At 38.1% G+C, this 17,796-nt stretch overlaps 1 protein-coding gene across 1 annotated transcript in view; it reads right to left on the bottom strand.

The window, feature by feature from the left end:
- Positions 1-17,796, bottom strand: part of CLINT1 (clathrin interactor 1) — a 48,264-nt gene that overhangs the window by 20,905 nt on the left and 9,563 nt on the right. Inside the window, exons 2-4 of the mRNA XM_035338298.1 lie at positions 2,328-2,432; positions 1,584-1,680; positions 25-133 (exon numbers count right to left, since the gene is read on the bottom strand). Coding sequence (XP_035194189.1) covers positions 25-133; positions 1,584-1,680; positions 2,328-2,432 — 311 coding nt within the window. The remainder of the gene's footprint in view (positions 1-24; positions 134-1,583; positions 1,681-2,327; positions 2,433-17,796) is intronic.

Raw genomic sequence — 17,796 nt, 5'->3', positions numbered from 1 at the left:
TTATAAGATTTTTCTATTGCTCACCTACAAAGTGGTAATTTTCCAGGGATCGCAAATCATAAATGTGTTCTCTGGCACTTGTAACAACACGCTCTGATCCATTCCTTATGAGGTAAGCTAGGAGCAGCAAAGACTATAAAAATACAAAGCACCTTATGATTGCATGAACAAAAGCTCTACGTTTTTTTTAAAAAAAGCAATAGAAAACCAAACCTGCCCCCACACCCCCAAATTAAGTAATAAGACTCTCCCCTCTTAAATAAATGCTTGTTATGGGTTCACCTAGAAAAAACATCCCCCCTCCACAATGGTCTTCAGGATATCAGAACTGCATTTTGTAAACTATAATTTGTTGTTACCAAATGACAAGTAGTTGCCTTCATCAGCTACTAATTGTTTTAAAACACAGCAGCAGAAGCTTAAGAGAAAAAATTAACCCTGTGAAATGACACATTTTCTTTTCCCTCTCTTGTGCACAATTTCCATCAGTTTTCAACAAAAAGCAACTCCTACGAAAGCAAGAAGTCTTACGCAGGTTGCAATGGATATATAAAACTGCATTTCAGGACAAATATAAGCAAGTTACAAGATAGATGAAGTTTAAAAAGTACTTTAATTGCGGTTTTTTAAATTTAGGATTTCTATCTGGAAAAAAATAACGCACTTTATCCCAAGTAGTGCCTTTTACAGCTAAAACTATCATTATATTTCAACCTATCACAACCTGATAAGCAATTCCACACAGTCTTTATAACATTAAGTAGTTATGTGCGATAGCATTAAATATTAATTTATATTGTACTTCAGGGAAAACAATTACTGTGAATACAAAACATCAAGCACCTGTGAAAAGCACAAGCTTTAGAATTAATTCTGTCTTGTTACAACTTTGGCATCAACAAAATAAGCTGGTCTAATACATCAATTCTAAAAAATGAGGTTATATTTGCATAATTCAGTGAACGTTGAACACCACTTTAAGTGCAGCGTGATTATCTTAAGCAAAAAGTTTCCATGCCATGCTAATTAGCCAAAAACAAGAAAAATGCAAATGATTTTCAGTTTTACTTCCAAAATGCAAGTAGGACATAACACGCTCATATGATAAGATCTGCAAGAAAATTTGGTCCACTCAAAGCAAAACCACAGTTTTTAGAATCAGTATTTGTCATAAAATTAAGATTAGTTTCTGATCTTATTTCAGTTATTCTTGAGCTCCTTCAAAAACTGACATCTACTTCTCTTGGAGCAATATAACAACACATTTTGGGTAGATTAAAAATGTGAATGCTACTCCAGTATGAGACTATCAGCAAAATATAATTGCTCTATTAAGCAGCATCTGAGAACATTTCTAAAATCAGATATGTTTTTCCTTATACAGTACTTAAAAGACATCTTTGATTTCAGTAACATCATTAAGGGAGGAGTCAGGAAAGAAATTATAGGTTGTTAGTGGAATAGGTGATACAGCAGTATCTAAACAAGACACTATATCAGAACATTACACTGGCATCAAGCATTACATCCTTTGTAGAGCAATACAAAGCCCTGCACACTTCTAAGTTCACGTAAATACACACCTTATAAACTCTCCTCCAGTTCTTTTTATTGTCTTTCAGCATTCGAGTCCAAAGCATGTTCATAAGTTCTGGAAACTGTTCGTACATAAATGTAGCCCTAAAAAAATTAAACAAAAGGAGTAAATTTTATTCTTGGTGGCTTGCCATAATAGCTTGTTAAGACTCGGGGCTGACAGTAGATGGCAGGCTTGACCTAAACCCATTCCAGTTTGACAGCATTACAAGGGAAAAAACTATCCCTGTTTGTTACTCATATAGAAGTAATTTACATATCAGCACTACAACAGAAAAATACTCTTAAGAGAATCTGCAGCAGTAAAAGAACTTATTTTCTAAAGAAAAATACCTTAACAACCACAGCAACTGGTCAAACATGACTTCCAAACTCATTTTGGCAGAAAAAAAAAAAAAATACAAAAAAGGAGAATGACCTGTTATTTAGAGCATCACAAAAAAAGCATAGTGAAAATAAGCACCCTGAAAAAGTCAAATATGTTGAGAGAATCATGAGGCTACATACGTGAAGAATTTCAAAAATACTTTGATTACATCTTCTGCTTGACAGTTTCCAATATGTTATGAGGCGTTTTAAAAAAGGTTTTTTTGTTTTTTTTTTTAAGACTTTATTTACAGCAACTTTTTCAGCATTATCAGTCAGCATAACGCACAGTTCATTTAGCAGGAAATTTCACATTCCTCTATAAAATGTACCTTTCTTTATCACTGACTCAAATTATCACTTACTTGGCAATCTCTCCCATGAGTTGCCCCGAAGGTCCCCATGGATCATCATTGGTTGCTTCTCGAACCTTAGACTCTATTTCTGAATAATTCATAACCACATTGGTGCTGCAAAGAAAGAAAAAAATTAACACACACAAAGATTAGCATCAAAACTGAGAAATACATGAAAACTTAATAATGACACTAGTGGGTACCTTAATGAGATACCTCTACAGGGTGGGAAAGAAAACATCTTTAGTGCAGAAGTTACCCTGAGGACGCTATACAACACATTTATGTTATCTTTAAGGTTTTAATATTCCATTAGTCTTCAAGAATACAGATGAGAAACTATGGATTACATTACAGCTAGATTCAGTCCAGTAAAAATGGCTTTTGGTCAAATTAAAATCCAAACAGAACTACTACAGCCAAAGCTGATAGCTTCCCTGACTAGAGATGGTTCAGTTGCAGCTTTGTACAACGTGTTTATTTGCAAGAAGCTTTCTAACTCAGTCAACAGCAGGTTTTTTGAATGATGAACACTACATGACACTCAAAAATATCAGTACCAAACAGGTGTTATTAAAAATACTACCACTAAAGAAACCAACAACCCAGCACCCCTTGCTTCAGAAGACTAAAGTAAGGAAAATAAAATTCACTAGAAAGTCTGTTTTCTAGTTTAAAGTTATTCAAGGGAAAATAAAGGAAGAAAGTCTGCAGAGCACCCTGTGTTATGATTAAAACAATGCGAATACTACAAGGAGTTCAAGCAACCCCTATGAGTTCACAAGAATGTATTTTTAAAAACTGCTTCCTGTTTCTAAATGTAAGTTACATTACAATTTTGTATTACAACTGCGTTATTCTTTTTTTAATGAATCTGATATTTTAAGTGGTAACATTCAGCTATGATCCCAGCAACATCCCCTGTGCCCCTAGAAGTGTCCAAATGCATTCAGTAACAGTGATTTTCCCTGTACGTTGAAATGAGAGAGCAGGCCCAATGCATTTGCCTAAAACGTCACTCATACAGAGAATATTTGAGGAACAGCATTCTAGCTATGGGATAATCTATCATCATGGTAACTGAATCCTTATTCACATGTATTTAGCACTGTGAAATAACGTGGTAGTAACGAAGCTTCCAAAAGGAAACCTAGTAGCTTCTGTTTTTCTTGCACCCTTTGCAGCGTTATCTGAAATAAGTTCCAAGCTACATTTACACCTATTGACTCAAAATTTTAAAATTTAGTTCATTGTTTAAGCACATCATGCAACTGGTTTCAGAAGCTAAAAAATGCTGCTCGATGACTGCTCAATATGCAGACTATCCTATAAAGTCAAATTGATTAACCGTAGCAGGAATAAAATGATTTTATAATATTACGTTGAAAATGTGTATGTTATTAAAGAACTCCTCTGAACCTGAAGGGACTAGAAGAGAAAATGAAGATGCTTAACAGCCATCCCTCTGTCCTTGTAGGAGTTGGCCCATTGAATTTTATTTGGCATAAAGATAGCCAAGGTTTCGAACAGGGAGCAGAAACAAGAAGAGATCCCCTAAGTCCAAAAGGGGACACAGAAGGTAATTGTTAAAACAGAATAAAATTCCTGGACTCAATCTTGGATTCTCAGCATGAGAATTCCTGCTGTCAGATTCTGATGTATGATTTTATTCAACTTCGTGTCTAAAGAGAATGTAAGCTACATGACTGAATAAATAATCAGCAAGCTAACAGAACCCACCTATACTTAAAAAAGCGTGCAGGAAAACAGCAGTAGGTATGGACAACAGCGATTAGGGTTTTTACATTTATGGTAAACGTGCCCCAAGCTTCTGGTTTTGACATTTTCTTTACCATCCACATAAACGTGAACTAATACCACCTTTATTTCCCATACACATGGAACTTTAAAAAGATTTAAAAAAAAAAACAAAACAAAACAAACAAAGCAACACAACACAAAGCCACAGGCTTCAGAGCTGTGAGGCTTTCAGCACACTGGTTCCCTTGTCCAAAGCAAGGAAAGGCAGCGAGCTGAAGGGAAAGGTTCTGTTTGTTTTTATAACCCCTCCTTAAGCGCTTGTTTGAGACTTGATGGGGAGCTGGGGGTGGGTGGGAGAGCATAAAGTTAAGCATTTCCTTCATTTCGTAAAGCATTAAGACTGGAAAAGGCATGAATGATGCAAACTTACCATAAAAATAAAAAGCCAGCATTAGCTATGGAAGTGCTCGGTGTTGCACCGCTAAAGCAGCATCATGGTTTAAAGGGGGAATGGGGGAAATTAAGTAATGCCAAAAAAAGAAAAGAGTGCAGTTAAAACCGACTAAATAGGGAAATAAACTCCTGAAGCCATTCTGCAGTGAAGTTATTGTTCTCAGCAACTAGGAGAAAGCTTTTTTATAAATGTCACGATGAGATGTAGGAGGCACAAAGCATTCCAAAACAAAGCATCTTTAAGCCGCATTTAATTCAGCAACAAATGTAAACTTCAAGAAAAAAAAAAAAGTTGTATAGTTTGGCATCGTTCCAGGTCACTTAAAAATAACCACTTCTAAAAAGGTGGAAATATAGTTTTATTCTTCCTTTCCCATGTTTTCTATGGCCCTCATTCCATGCCCTACCCATGATTCCTGTGACCTTTGCAACAAAAAAAATAATTTATGTCCAGATGTGAAGGGAAAAAGTGACTAACTCGATTGCCAAGACTTCCTGTGATTGATATAAATTTAATATCCGAGGACACTTTCAGACACCAGGGGGGGCTCGCTGATTAGTTTATACTGGGCAGCTTCCAGGGAATCGTGCTGGATTGCATGGACCCAGCCTGCTTCACAAGCAGATGGCTGGATACACAACAAGCACAAGCGACAGGAGCATCCCGGCGGCCAGTGTTTCAAACACCCTGCAAGGCTACGCTCGGATTTACCCCAGTGGTAACTGAAGCACAACTGGACGCTTGTACCAAGCACGCTTACAAAACTTTTAGTGTGGACGAAGATACTGAATGCATAAAGTGGATTTTGAGAGTTTGAGAGTCACATCCAAAATAAATACCACCAAATAAACAAGTGGGTTGACATTAACTTTACAAGCTGTTGCGTTCTTTTCTGCTTGTGTGGTATATTTAAGTCTAAACCATAGATTTAATTATTATGCTTGTGTGTTATATTTAAATCTAAACCATAGAGCGGTGTCAGCAGATCATTTTTACTCTTTATTATACCCCTTTTATTTCAGTGTTGTTTCTTACAAAAACCAGTTCAGAAAAGGCAAGAGTACTGTCACACCTCTATGAAACAAGCCTTACGAGGCCAAGCAAAGTGTTTTAAAATTTCTTACATGAGAATGATCAGCTTTAAAGGTTTACATCTACAAAAGATTACATCACTGAATAGGTAGCACAGGTCTGAGACCGAAGGCCTCCACAGGAATAAATGCACAATGCCAGGGAAAAGCCAGTGGTAAGAGCTATAAATTTTTGATCATCTGACTGCAGAGTTAGACACACACTTCTTCAAAGAAATAGACAAATATAGTTGAAAGTTTTGCATGTGTTTTATACACTTTTAACATACTTTAGAAGTGAATAGACATACCATAGATAAAACATTAAAAAAACACTTTGCAAAAGTTTTGCCTGCATTTTCTAAAGGAAAAAAAAAAAAACAACTCCCAAAGGCTTCAAAAGCTTGCTAAATGACTCCAAATTTTGTGTTAAGTTACACTATGAGATTTGTAAATTGAGATGAAACTGTTATCTCCTGATCCAGGTTTACTCTACAGTATGCTAAACACAGGGAAAAAAAGCAAGGAGAGAAGAAAGGGATGTGAGGTTCGAGACAAAGTTTTGCACATACTTCAAATGTCTAATTTGAGATAAAAATAATGCTTAGCTGATGTTAGGGATGGTAAGCTGACAAGCAAGAGGAACAAGAAGTTCTGTACCAGACCTCATAAAACTAAGGAGAATGGAGAAACTAATGAGGTCCATCAAAAATAAGTATCTGCTGCTTCAACCTTTACGCTTGCAAGGGTCTGATAAGCACTTCAGCTTTCAGTCCTAAAACAATAAAAATACTACAGGCCTGAGCTTATCCTCTGAGCAATATTCATTGACACATGTAAATGAAATATAGCTTGAGGATGTGAGGCTGTGTTTGAGCAGGCCAGAGGGAAGGTACACACCCCAGGATGACAGACAAAAGGCTTATTGTAGAGGGGTCTCCCCTTCCTGATATCTGTGGATAAGGAATATAACCCATGATATAGACACAAACTCCAGTAAGTGTTTAAGTGTATCTGCAGAGAACTTTCTTTATGCTTGATTTCAACGTACTCCAGTATAAAGCTCCAGTAGCTGTATTTGGTACTCTGTGAAGGCTTCTTACCTCATAGTAACACAGGAAACAACGAATGCTCAGAAGGAAAGTATTGCAAGGAAGAAGTGTACTCTACTCTTAGTAAAAGTATCAGTGTTTTTGCATAAAAGTCACAAAAATGCTGAAGTTTTCTTTTTCCAGACTAAGAAAAAAAAAATCTCTTTATCCCCAGGAAAACAAAATCATTGTTTATTTAAGTAATAATATTTTGGTTGTATTTCTACCCAGTTTTCTATTTAAAAATTAAATGTTTGTTCTGAAGTAGAGTTCTTTCCTTGTTTTGAGCCACAAAGTGTTATCTTCAGTCACATCTGCTGTAACTGAAGACAGCTCAGTTAGGTGAGATTGTATTTGTACGGCATTTTGTAAGTGATGCTAACTATGCTGATCCTAGTAAGAGCTTCTGATTATAAGTTTTGTAGTGCCTGAAACTCTTATTCCACATCAATAATTGCTGGTTCCACACCAAAAACGGTGGCTCTGTTTCATACCCCTTGAATGAAGAATATTTCGTAAACATATATGTGGAAACACAAGGCTCTGAACACAGTCAGTAATAAGTGGAAGAAGCCTCAGAGTGGGGACGAATTCAAGCCTGAAAAGTGAGATGCAGAGAATCAGACCTGTTTTCTCACCTAAACTACACTTTAAAATTAACCACCAAACGGTAACATTAACCCTCAAGATAACAAACATTTTATAATAACGATGCACATACACTTCCAGCAAATCCTGCTAAAGAAAAGGCACTACAATTTTTGTCTTCGTTCACTTGATTCAACATCTCGGTTAGGAGGTCACACGCAAAAAGCTCACTGCCCACAGTCTTCCCAAAAGGGCTCCATACAGTTAGATATCTGCATCCCCAGGATTTCCCATATCTTCTAGAGGTTTTTTTTTCCATGGTTGGTGTAATTCTGTTCCCTCATCACCCTGCCAACACATTCAAGTGCATGAAATCACAGCTCATAAAGGAAGCCTACAGTTCACTGCTAAATTCTGGAAGTTACGTTCTTTTGAACAAGATAATCACGTTCATCAGGATAGGAGTAGATAGCTATATCTTACAAATTTTCAGACCTCCAAATGACACAAATTAAAATTTAACATTCCATGCTGAAGGAGCATCAGTCTTAAATATGCAGGAATATTTAAATACCATTTGCACAGGAAACCTGTAATAGAGAAAACAAAGAGTGCCATGAGAAAAGAAGGTATTTATATATTACATGTAATGAAGGAACAGTATATCCATCCATTTAGAATGGAACTTACTTTAATACATATTAAGGAATCAGTAAGCCTTACAGATCTTAGCCAGTGTTTCTGTCTCAAACTTAAAAGCCTTGAATATGCCCTGGGGCGAGAGTCAGACCACTCCATTAAAAGCTCCGTTAGGATTACAGTTGCTATTGATGTGGGTGGTGTCACTGAGGACAAGTACAATTCTGGACATTGGATCCACAGAAGATTTGTGAAATGCCATGTCTAATCTCATGAAAACTCAGATAAACAGAAGTCACAGAGAGGCTATATTACAACAGCTTCTTTATAGTGATGATAAAGGTATTGGATTGGACAGGGTAAGGCTAATTAGAAACACTTCTCAAACCTCTGGGAAGCTGCCCACTGTGCTGAGGGACTGAGCAGCAGGAACAAGAAACCTGGTTACACAGTTAAATTTTTTTTCAATGTATATTTCAAACCAATTACAATATCATGTATACATGGGACTCCTATGTGCATAATATTATGCCTTTAACTATTACTCCAAGGACATCACTGGATTATGCACCTTCTGTTTTCCTTTTTTAATTTTACAACTGGGAACACTAAAATACTAAAAGCTGAGATGAGAAACTTTCTCCATTTTACCACCATTAACAGTTTCCAGTGAGACACCATTGTGCAAATATGCGTTTAAAGCCTGAACATGGAAGAAAAAGATTCCTGCATTACACACACATATGCTGATCATACATATGGTTTGAACACGAATGCTGTTTGTTTGAATAGCAGTGCTAAAGAACCTACATCTTTTAAAGAAAAATCTGTCTCTTCAATGGCGGAAAGGGTCTGACTCCGTTGCTGTACAGTACTACCTAGCGTGGCAACAAAGTCTTGCAAGAAGCAAGTTTTAACCTTGAATTATTCCCGTGCCAAACCAAAACAAACACCACATAATTTGTTCTTTAAATAACTGTGTTTAGCAGCATTATCCTTTTAAATAGGCAGTCTCATGCAATAACACTTTAATTTCAGTATTTCTGTAATTTCATTAGCAGCTTCTTTTATTGTTAAGGTCTTCTGTAGATCTCGTGTAATTTGCTAATGAATAAAGCACAGTGAACTTCAAGTTTGGTCCACGACAGAACAGCTAGGCTACAGACTCTGAATAAAATCTCATCACCTCGCTTGGTGACATAGCAGAGGAGAATATTACAGTAACAGTTTCTGAATTCTACATTCTCAAACCCGGTAAGAATACATTTAAACAACACTATGCTATCCTTCTTGGATGTAAAAATAAGTAGACTGCACTACCCAAACAAAAAAGATGTCATCTGAAAATTAAATAGTTAAGAAATCCTTAAGTTACAGTAAGGAAAGTTTGCGTTGAATCTGATTCATTTTGGGTATTTCATTCTTAATAAGTGAAGCAGCTGTGTAGCTCCATCTAAATATTGCTACGATTTTTATGGTGGACTTTTTATGAGGACTTTCTCATCTGGATAGTTTATTACAAGCCCGGTGGTGATTTCAACATAAGCCTATGAACAAAGCCAGTGGTAACTCATGCCTGGAGACCAAGCTGATGCTCTGCTCCTAAATTGAAGTTTTGCCTTTGTCTTCAGCAGCTTATTTCCTTCTGACCTGTTGGGTTGTCTGTTCCACCTTCAGCTGAAAGGCTAGCTGTCTTCCACTGTAAGACCAGATAAGGACCCACCAGCTATTGTTCATCTAATTTAAGGTGCTTATTTTGGCAACACTACCCAAAGAGAAGAGCAGCAATTTATTTTCAGATTTCCCATGGAACTGTACAGGGGCTGAAAACTAAAGGCAAATAAATATATTTAAATACTATTATATATACACATATATATGTTTATAACATCATTTAACTATTAGGTGCTTCAGACAGCAGCATCCATATTTGACTTAAAAAATGGATGCACTGTGAAAGTAATATGAGCAAAGTGAGCATTAAACATTTGGAGAAGAGATGAGGCAGATCCCTAGTAATATTTTCACAACGCTCAGTTACCTTGTAGAGCCCCATCCACAGGCACAGAGGTATTTAAGAAGCAGCCTTTGGAGGGAAGGGAACATACCATCGTATCCCCATCCAGTCTTCACCTGTGAGTCACGCATCTAAAGTATTTTTAGCATCTAGATTAAAAGGTTCCTGTACAGTAAAAGTAGAAATGCATGAAAAGCTTTTTGATAATGTTAAAAAGTTATTTTGGTATTAAGTGATCCAGTCTTAAAGTGTGTTCTGAAGTTAACTTCAACTACTGAGAATACATATTAAAATAAAGACCTACACACCTCATCTGAGCCCAGGATAAGTCCTCCCCACACCCAGGTGTTAGAATCTTGGCATTTATTAAATTGTGAATTAGTTTCCAGAAGCATTTTTGTCAATTTAAAAATATTATTGAATACTTCTCCATCTGGGCATGAAACACTTTTAGCAGAACATCTGAATTGGTAGTACCAAAGAAGTGATCCTCACAGCACTGCCTCCTGAGCCACTAGGGGCCAGCACACCATGCAGCAAACACCCCGTAAAAAGGCAGATCGCATTAACTACGTTTCTGCTAGCATCACTTCCAAACTCTGACAAATTAAAGTTGATTGCTGATCCAAACTTGGATTTCAAGAAACTTGACGTATTTAAGGCAAACTCAAACAAAGATTCATTTCAGCACCAGAGTTCATGGGCTTTGACCTGTTCAGTATGTCCCTGCTTCAGAAAGCTCAATATGCACAGGCAGAGGCAGAATATGCACAGGCAGAAGACACTTATCCACATCTTCTCCAACACAGCATAATGGACATCCTGGAATTTATGTACCTGTTGTTACTAACAATTATTCAGAGAAAGAGCTAAACACCCTCAAAATAAAGATGGTGCTGCCCTTCTCCTTGGTGAATTTGGATAGTAGATCTCAGCCAGCATCTGTCTTTGCTTGGTGAAGACAAACTAAAAAACATGCAATGAACTTAATGCATTTTCGTTTTGCTCTTGTCAGTAATGTCACTTTTGTTATAAAACAAACAGCTTAGATTTAGAGCCTTACAGATGAAACATATGGATAACAAATATGAAGGCAGCAGTCCACATTCAATGAAGAAACAGATGGGCACCCATCTGCTAAAATGCCTGGTGAAATACCTCAGGTTACACAGAGGTAACAGCTTGACATTAGACAATACTTGACCATTTAAGTTCCTTTTTAAACCACTCCTCTGAAGCATTCCAAATATGACAACAGACAATTCAGTACTGGATACCATTCAATACTGGATATTATTACAGGCCTTCAACACAAGCTGCAAGTATGCTCTTTCTGACCAACGATACCATCTTCATTACACTCCAGTAGGATCTAAAACACATTTCCAGCTTTTCAAGTTCAGTTTCATAATTTATGTGGCAGATGTGCAAGGCAAACTGCACAGAAAGAGATAAGCCAAGAAAAACATCCTGATGACCACAAGTGAATTACGACTTGTGGGAGGAAGGAACTATAAAGCTATTTCCTGTGCCTTACAACTTCTAATCACAAAAGACTACCAAGTAAACAAGATAACCCAAAATCAACCACACAAAAACACTTGCAAAAAAGACAGTGACTTTAAGAATTAAATTGAACCCTGTTAGAGAACTCGGAAGCTTTGTCAGTTACAGAAACAGCCATCACACATTGCTGAAGCACCCTGCAGAAGGTACCCAATTACAGCTTGCTGTATTCTTAACGTTTTGGGGTGTGTTTTTTTGTAATTGCTATGGTTGAAGGAGTTTTTTTAAACAGATGTTAGGAACATGAGGCAACCAAGTACGTGGTAGTTTTAAAGTGTATTTGTAAAGTCTCCCCAGAGCCTTTTCTTCTCCAGGCTGAACAACCCCAGCTCCCTCAGCTTGTCTCCATAGGAGAGGTGTCCAGCCTCTGAGCATCCTTGTGGCCCTCCTCTGGGCTCACTAATAAATCCAGAAGCTCTCCAAGGATAATCAAGCTGTAGTTACATTCAAAAAGCAGCAAAGCAAGCCTTGTAACTTCAACCCACTCATGTACTTCAGACTTCCCCTTCTTGACCCTAACAAACTTGAGTGATCTTTGGATGGAGGAAAAAGAAGGGAAAAAGTAAAAACAAAGCTCTGCCAGTAACTTCTTACATCCACCCCCCACCCAAATGTCTTAAATTAAGTAGAGGTCATTACACAACCATTTGCCTCCTACTTCCAAAAAAAAAATAATCTTAATTTTTGGTGTCAAAAGAGCTGTGTGCCATTACTGTTTTAATACGACCCCCAAAAGATACAACTTTTGATAAGCCTGCCTTCACCTCTAAAGCTTCTGCAATTCTGAGCTATTCACAACTGCTCACGTGAAACGTGATCACCAAGGAATTTGTATTAGGGTCCTCTGACACCATGAAGAATATGTGGCAGTTGTTAACTTACAGTAACGAAAGTAATCAAGGAAAACTCTTGCATCTAGATGTACTTGAGATGCATTAGCTTAAGAATTACAGACAAAAGTTTTCACTCTGCAAAGCAGGGAATACTGCCTGGTAATTACTACACCTCTGAATGGTGCAGAGCTATTTAGTGTTGCCAATCACACCAACTTCTAAATAACCCAAGCTTTCCTTATTGAAATAACTAAATTTGGTTTGAGTATCTGTCAACTTACAGAATATTTGGTGTGGACAGAAGAATACACAACATGCAATAATGCAGACTTCAATATTGCCAAAAAACACCCCCCATGGGGCCATGCTTTATGAACCTCGTAGTTTCAGATATTCCATTCATTGCAGGCCGAGTACTATTACAACACTGCCCTAATTCCAAAATTTATTACAAATTAAATATTACTCCAAACACAAGCTAGGTGTTCCACTGCAGAGGGCCAATTAAAATTTAAACAGTGCCATTAAGGCTTCTAACACAGACTGATCATTCTCTGCTACTATATATAATCACTTTGGTACTGCAACACTGCATGCAACACCATACTTTCGCCATACGAACCTAAGCCAACAGCAAGCACCTGTTGAATGCTCTTCTCAGCTCAGATCTCCCAGCAAGGAGCAGGTGAGTTTGCCAGACCTGAGCCCAGCTCTGAGAGCACTCCCCTTGCTGCCTCCAGCCTGCCCCAGAGCCCTAACTGCTGCCAACTCCTCTTCGTGCCCCTTCGGCTTGAGGCCAATTGGAGACAGGAGTCAGAATCTGACAAGAGCATCCCAACTGCACGTAAACCACACATTGCCAACTCAGCCCGCTTTTACAACGCTGCTTACACTGTCCCTAACACCCAGACTAGATCTGGGGGGCTTGTGGTTCCCTTCTGCCATCATCTATAGAGCTGTGACTCTGTACAGCTTTGTGCTTCACCTGTGATGTAGCAAAGAATTGGTGTCTTACTAGAAAGCCTGAGACGCGCATCTCGGAAACTGGAAGCATGGTCTAAGCAGCTGGTAAAGCAACTGAACAGGAACACCTGCAACCAGTGTTTTAACACAGCCTTGTGTCCTGGAAGATGTCTTAAGACAAGCAGAAGCTGCACTGCACTTTCTGGACTGGAAGACAAGGAAGGAGGCAGCAACAGTTTATACAAACTTATCAAATTACAGGCTAATAACCAGTTTTCCTTCAATTATTTATGTCTTTCAGTGAAATTTGCTATGCAGGAGATATTCAGTAGCAGAGGAAGATATTAGTCTCAACTGTCTCGATCTTTGTTTTTCTAAAATGACTCACACTATCATTTACTGATCTTATTTCTAAAACAGTCCAGAATTAATTCTATAGTTGCCAGTGTTTGCAGAAAAAAACAACAATAAACAAACCTCAACATCCAATTTCAGACCTTTTTTGATGAAAGTAAAACCGGGAACTGAATGCGTATGTCACTACAAAATTGCTTATCAGCTTCTCTTCTCAAAACCAGTTCCTTACAGTCTGCTGCTTACTCACCACTTGAGGCTGAAAGCAAGAATTGTGTCGTGAAGTGGAGCGCTACAGGAACTGCCACACTCAATAGCTCTAATGTAGCTGCAGCATTTCCTTTCACATCCAATACTGAAATCCAATCCCAAATTCTCTGACAAATGTAATGGTCTGTTTAAGGGTGATGCCGACCTGAAGTAAGACTACATGGAGTACATCTGGATCCAAGAACTTTTCTTGACTCCACTACAGGCAGAGGAGCACAATCAAGGCCATTTACAATCACATCTGTGTCCGAGAGCATCCCCCTTAATCTAGGAAGAAAGCTGTTAAAAAACTAAGTCCTTCCCTGCACCTCATCTTGCTAACATGTAAGAACAAGAAATTCAACATCTTAAAAATTACAGCGGAATTAAGACTTACGCATCTCCCTCATACTTCTTTAACCTAAGCAGGGCTGTGCAAAGGCAACCTGGTCAGTATCCTAATCCCCAAGACTGTCAAAAGATGCCCATTGTAACGTGTAAAAATGTAGAGCAAATACGTAGTAATAATTCTGCTGAATACACTGCCATCCTCCAACAGTTTATAGCTAGCAGGAAAACTGCAATTAATTTTTGCCCCTATGATTCTGCCTTCTTCCAGTCCTCCTTCAGCACATAATAGCCCTAAAGGCTTTCTCAGACTTGTGTCCAATTTGCTTTGAATTTGGTTGAATGTCTTTTTGTAAACTTGCTCACATGCCTCAGTTGTGGTTTTACATAGGAAGGATCAGCAGGTCTGCACTTTGTTTTTTCCTCAGCTGGACAACGTTTCAGCTTCCTGAAACACATTTTTGCTATTCATTATTTCCTTGATCCTTCTCTCTAGCAATGCTGTTTCTTTTGCAGCATCTTTGAGAAGCGGTAACCATTCTGCTATGAGCCACCTACACAGTTTTTATCTCCGCTGCAAGGACACCATTCTTAGGAACGCCCTTGAAAGCTTAGTGGTTTTTTGTTTTTTGAAATGGAATAAAATGGAAGAGTAGTTTCTACCAACTTATGAAAAATACACAAAGTTCATGTTTTAATTATTCTTTTGTTCATGAAGACACTTAAGTAAATTATGCTCATTATTGCAGAGTGGCTCTGTTAGTAATATCATGAACCAGAACTACCATGTCTCAGGATCAAGTCCAGGCTTACTGCTTTGTCTTTCTGAGTAGCTCATTGATAAACCTGTTGCCAATCATCTAAATACGCACCGTTCTCAATATAAGACACACTGCAGTGCATATCTAATCTATGTGGGTCGCATGAAGTCACCCACTATCACATTTCCTGCCCACATTGCTTCTCCAACATCCACACTGGGTGGGAGAATATCGAGCAATACAACTCTCTTCCTATTCTCGCTCTGCCCTCATACCTTTAGTCCCAGGTTTGTTTCACAGGAGCTCTGACTGGATGACACAGCTTGTTAACTTGGTGTGGAAAAATTTTCTTTAGCACCCTGTTCACTCATTCAGCCTTGCTTATCTTGTGCTTGGCCTAGAACAGAGTCTGGCTAACCCACACAGTTTTAAAATGGGACACTGACAAGGCGACTTACCCAAAAATTTCTGAAAGGAAAACAGTTGAGGTTCACCACTTTATTCTTCAGTCTCCTAAACTCTATTAGGAGAAAAATACCCTTCACATCAGATGTCCATCTCTTACCATACACTCATAAGAACTATTTTTTCCCTTCACCAGCTTGAGGCCCTCTTCTTATGAAATTAAGCTAGTTGGCATCTCCTGATCAAGTTAATTTAGCATTATTATAACAAGTTTTGCTGACAACCAGAGCTGGCAATCAGCAGTTTCCCCAGAATTTCCCCTCTAATATCTTATTACATGGAGCAAGCATGTCACATATAGCCAAAAGCGCATCAAAATAGTTCAAATGACATGAGAATTATAGGTGAGGATTGCAGCACACGGAACACTAACAAGATATTAGAGAAGGGTTGCACAATGCACTTGTCACTCATGCTTCTTCCACTGGCAGAAATAATGAAATGATTTTTTCCAAAACCTAAGTGTTGGGATATACAGGGCTGTTATATATCAACTAAAAGGGGAATGAGAAGATATTCTAACTGATCTCCATTTCAGTGTTCCATAAGGACAGCTCTTACCACTCCAGGGAGCCAAGTCAGGCTCTGAGAACAGCTGAGGCTGGATGGGAGCTCACAATCCCCCAGCCAGCCATCCCGCCCAGGCAGAGTCAGCGGGAAGAGGTTGCCCAGGGCCTTCTTCTCTAGGGTTCTGAAATCCACCACGGTTGGAGACTCCACACTCTTTTCATGACACCTGCTCCATCCAGGATTTGGCAACCCTCAGAGTAAAAAATAATTTTAAAAAGCATTTTCTTGCACACAGGAATTTCATTTGTTTTAATTTGTGCCCAATGCCTCTCATCCTGTCAGGTTTTATGATTATTTCCTGTGACTTCCAGGATTCTTATAGTTGGGCACCTATTTTATTTTGCCATTCCATTTTCCCGTGAAGGCAGGTTATAAAGTAGAAATCCTTCTGCTATTGCATTAAGCAGCTGGACGAAGGAACTTAACCCATAAGGAAACAGTGGCTACTAGTTAATGGCTGAGTGCCCTTCTATAGCTATTCCCAGCAGGATACCCAAAATGAAATGGGCAGCAGCCATGAGAACACACCATTCAGAATAAGTGAAATAATAATAAGTCAGTGTTCTAGCATTAACATTCAGTATTTCATTAAAGTTTCCAAATTAGCATCTCGCATTACATAAAAAGGGAAGCTTGGCAAACTAAAATCCCACAAATTCACCAACATGTGTTTTTACCCAAAGCAAATGTTCTTTTGTGGAATGAGTCTGGCAAATTACAGACAAATTAACTTTCAAAATGCCAAGCCATGTTTATTTGAGGATAATAGTGTTTCCTCTCCTTTCATAGGTATCATTTGTTAAACTGGTTCCTCCAGGAGATCAAATAACTCTTATATCCTAAAAAGGTAACAAGAGCCGTTTCATTTGCCTTGAAGCTCCAGTTTCTAGTTCCTGTCCACATCCAGATGATAATTTCAAATTAAACTACTTGCAACAAACCAATTTCACTATGGTTCAATACAGGAACAATTTAACTCACTAATAGTAAGATTACAAGATCATAAAATTCCAGTATCTGCAGTTACTTAAGTTACAGTTACTTTAATTAACAAAAACCGAACACCAGCAGTTTAAAGGCTAGAGAACCCACTTTCTAATTAGAAATCTATTAGCACTAAGTTTTCAAGCTGTCTCAAGGAACACAAACATCAGTTTGGTAGCAAGGAGAGAAGTTATATCACAGCAGTCAACTCATTTAGACAATAAACACCTTCGAAGGGAGGGTATTTCCCGACCTTTCTTTGCATGATCATATGGACGAACAGTTAAAATAATTAAACAAACACCAAAGAGGAATAATTAGAGTTGATACCTTAATGACTGCTGTCACTTTTACTGATGGATGTATACTAACAGGAATGACGTTTATTTTTCAGAAGCAAGCACCTACCCAGATCAACTCCTATGAAGTCATCTAGGGCTACCAAAAGCCGTTTTCTTCTCTTTACATTCAAAACAGACTTAAAGAACCCTTCAAGTGAATAGTCTTATACAAACCACAACATACACCTCCCAAGAATCACAAAGGGATGTACTGATGTATTTCTTCACTTAACACAAAGTTACGACTTGAGAAGAAACACAGCTTAGGCTGTATATACACAGAATGCTTCTGAACAGCTGGAGCGTGGGGACAGCAACCAAGAAGAAAAACATTTATTGTTGTGAGTGCAGACCAAGCAAACAAGAGCCATGCTCCCCAACTCCCAGGGGGTCTCATTATTACTACAACAGATTTTTAAAATGC

This window comes from Oxyura jamaicensis, chromosome 13 (genome assembly GCF_011077185.1).
Source record: "Oxyura jamaicensis isolate SHBP4307 breed ruddy duck chromosome 13, BPBGC_Ojam_1.0, whole genome shotgun sequence".
NCBI lineage: Eukaryota > Metazoa > Chordata > Aves > Anseriformes > Anatidae > Oxyura > Oxyura jamaicensis.
This window is presented reverse-complemented; position numbering and strand designations above follow the sequence as displayed.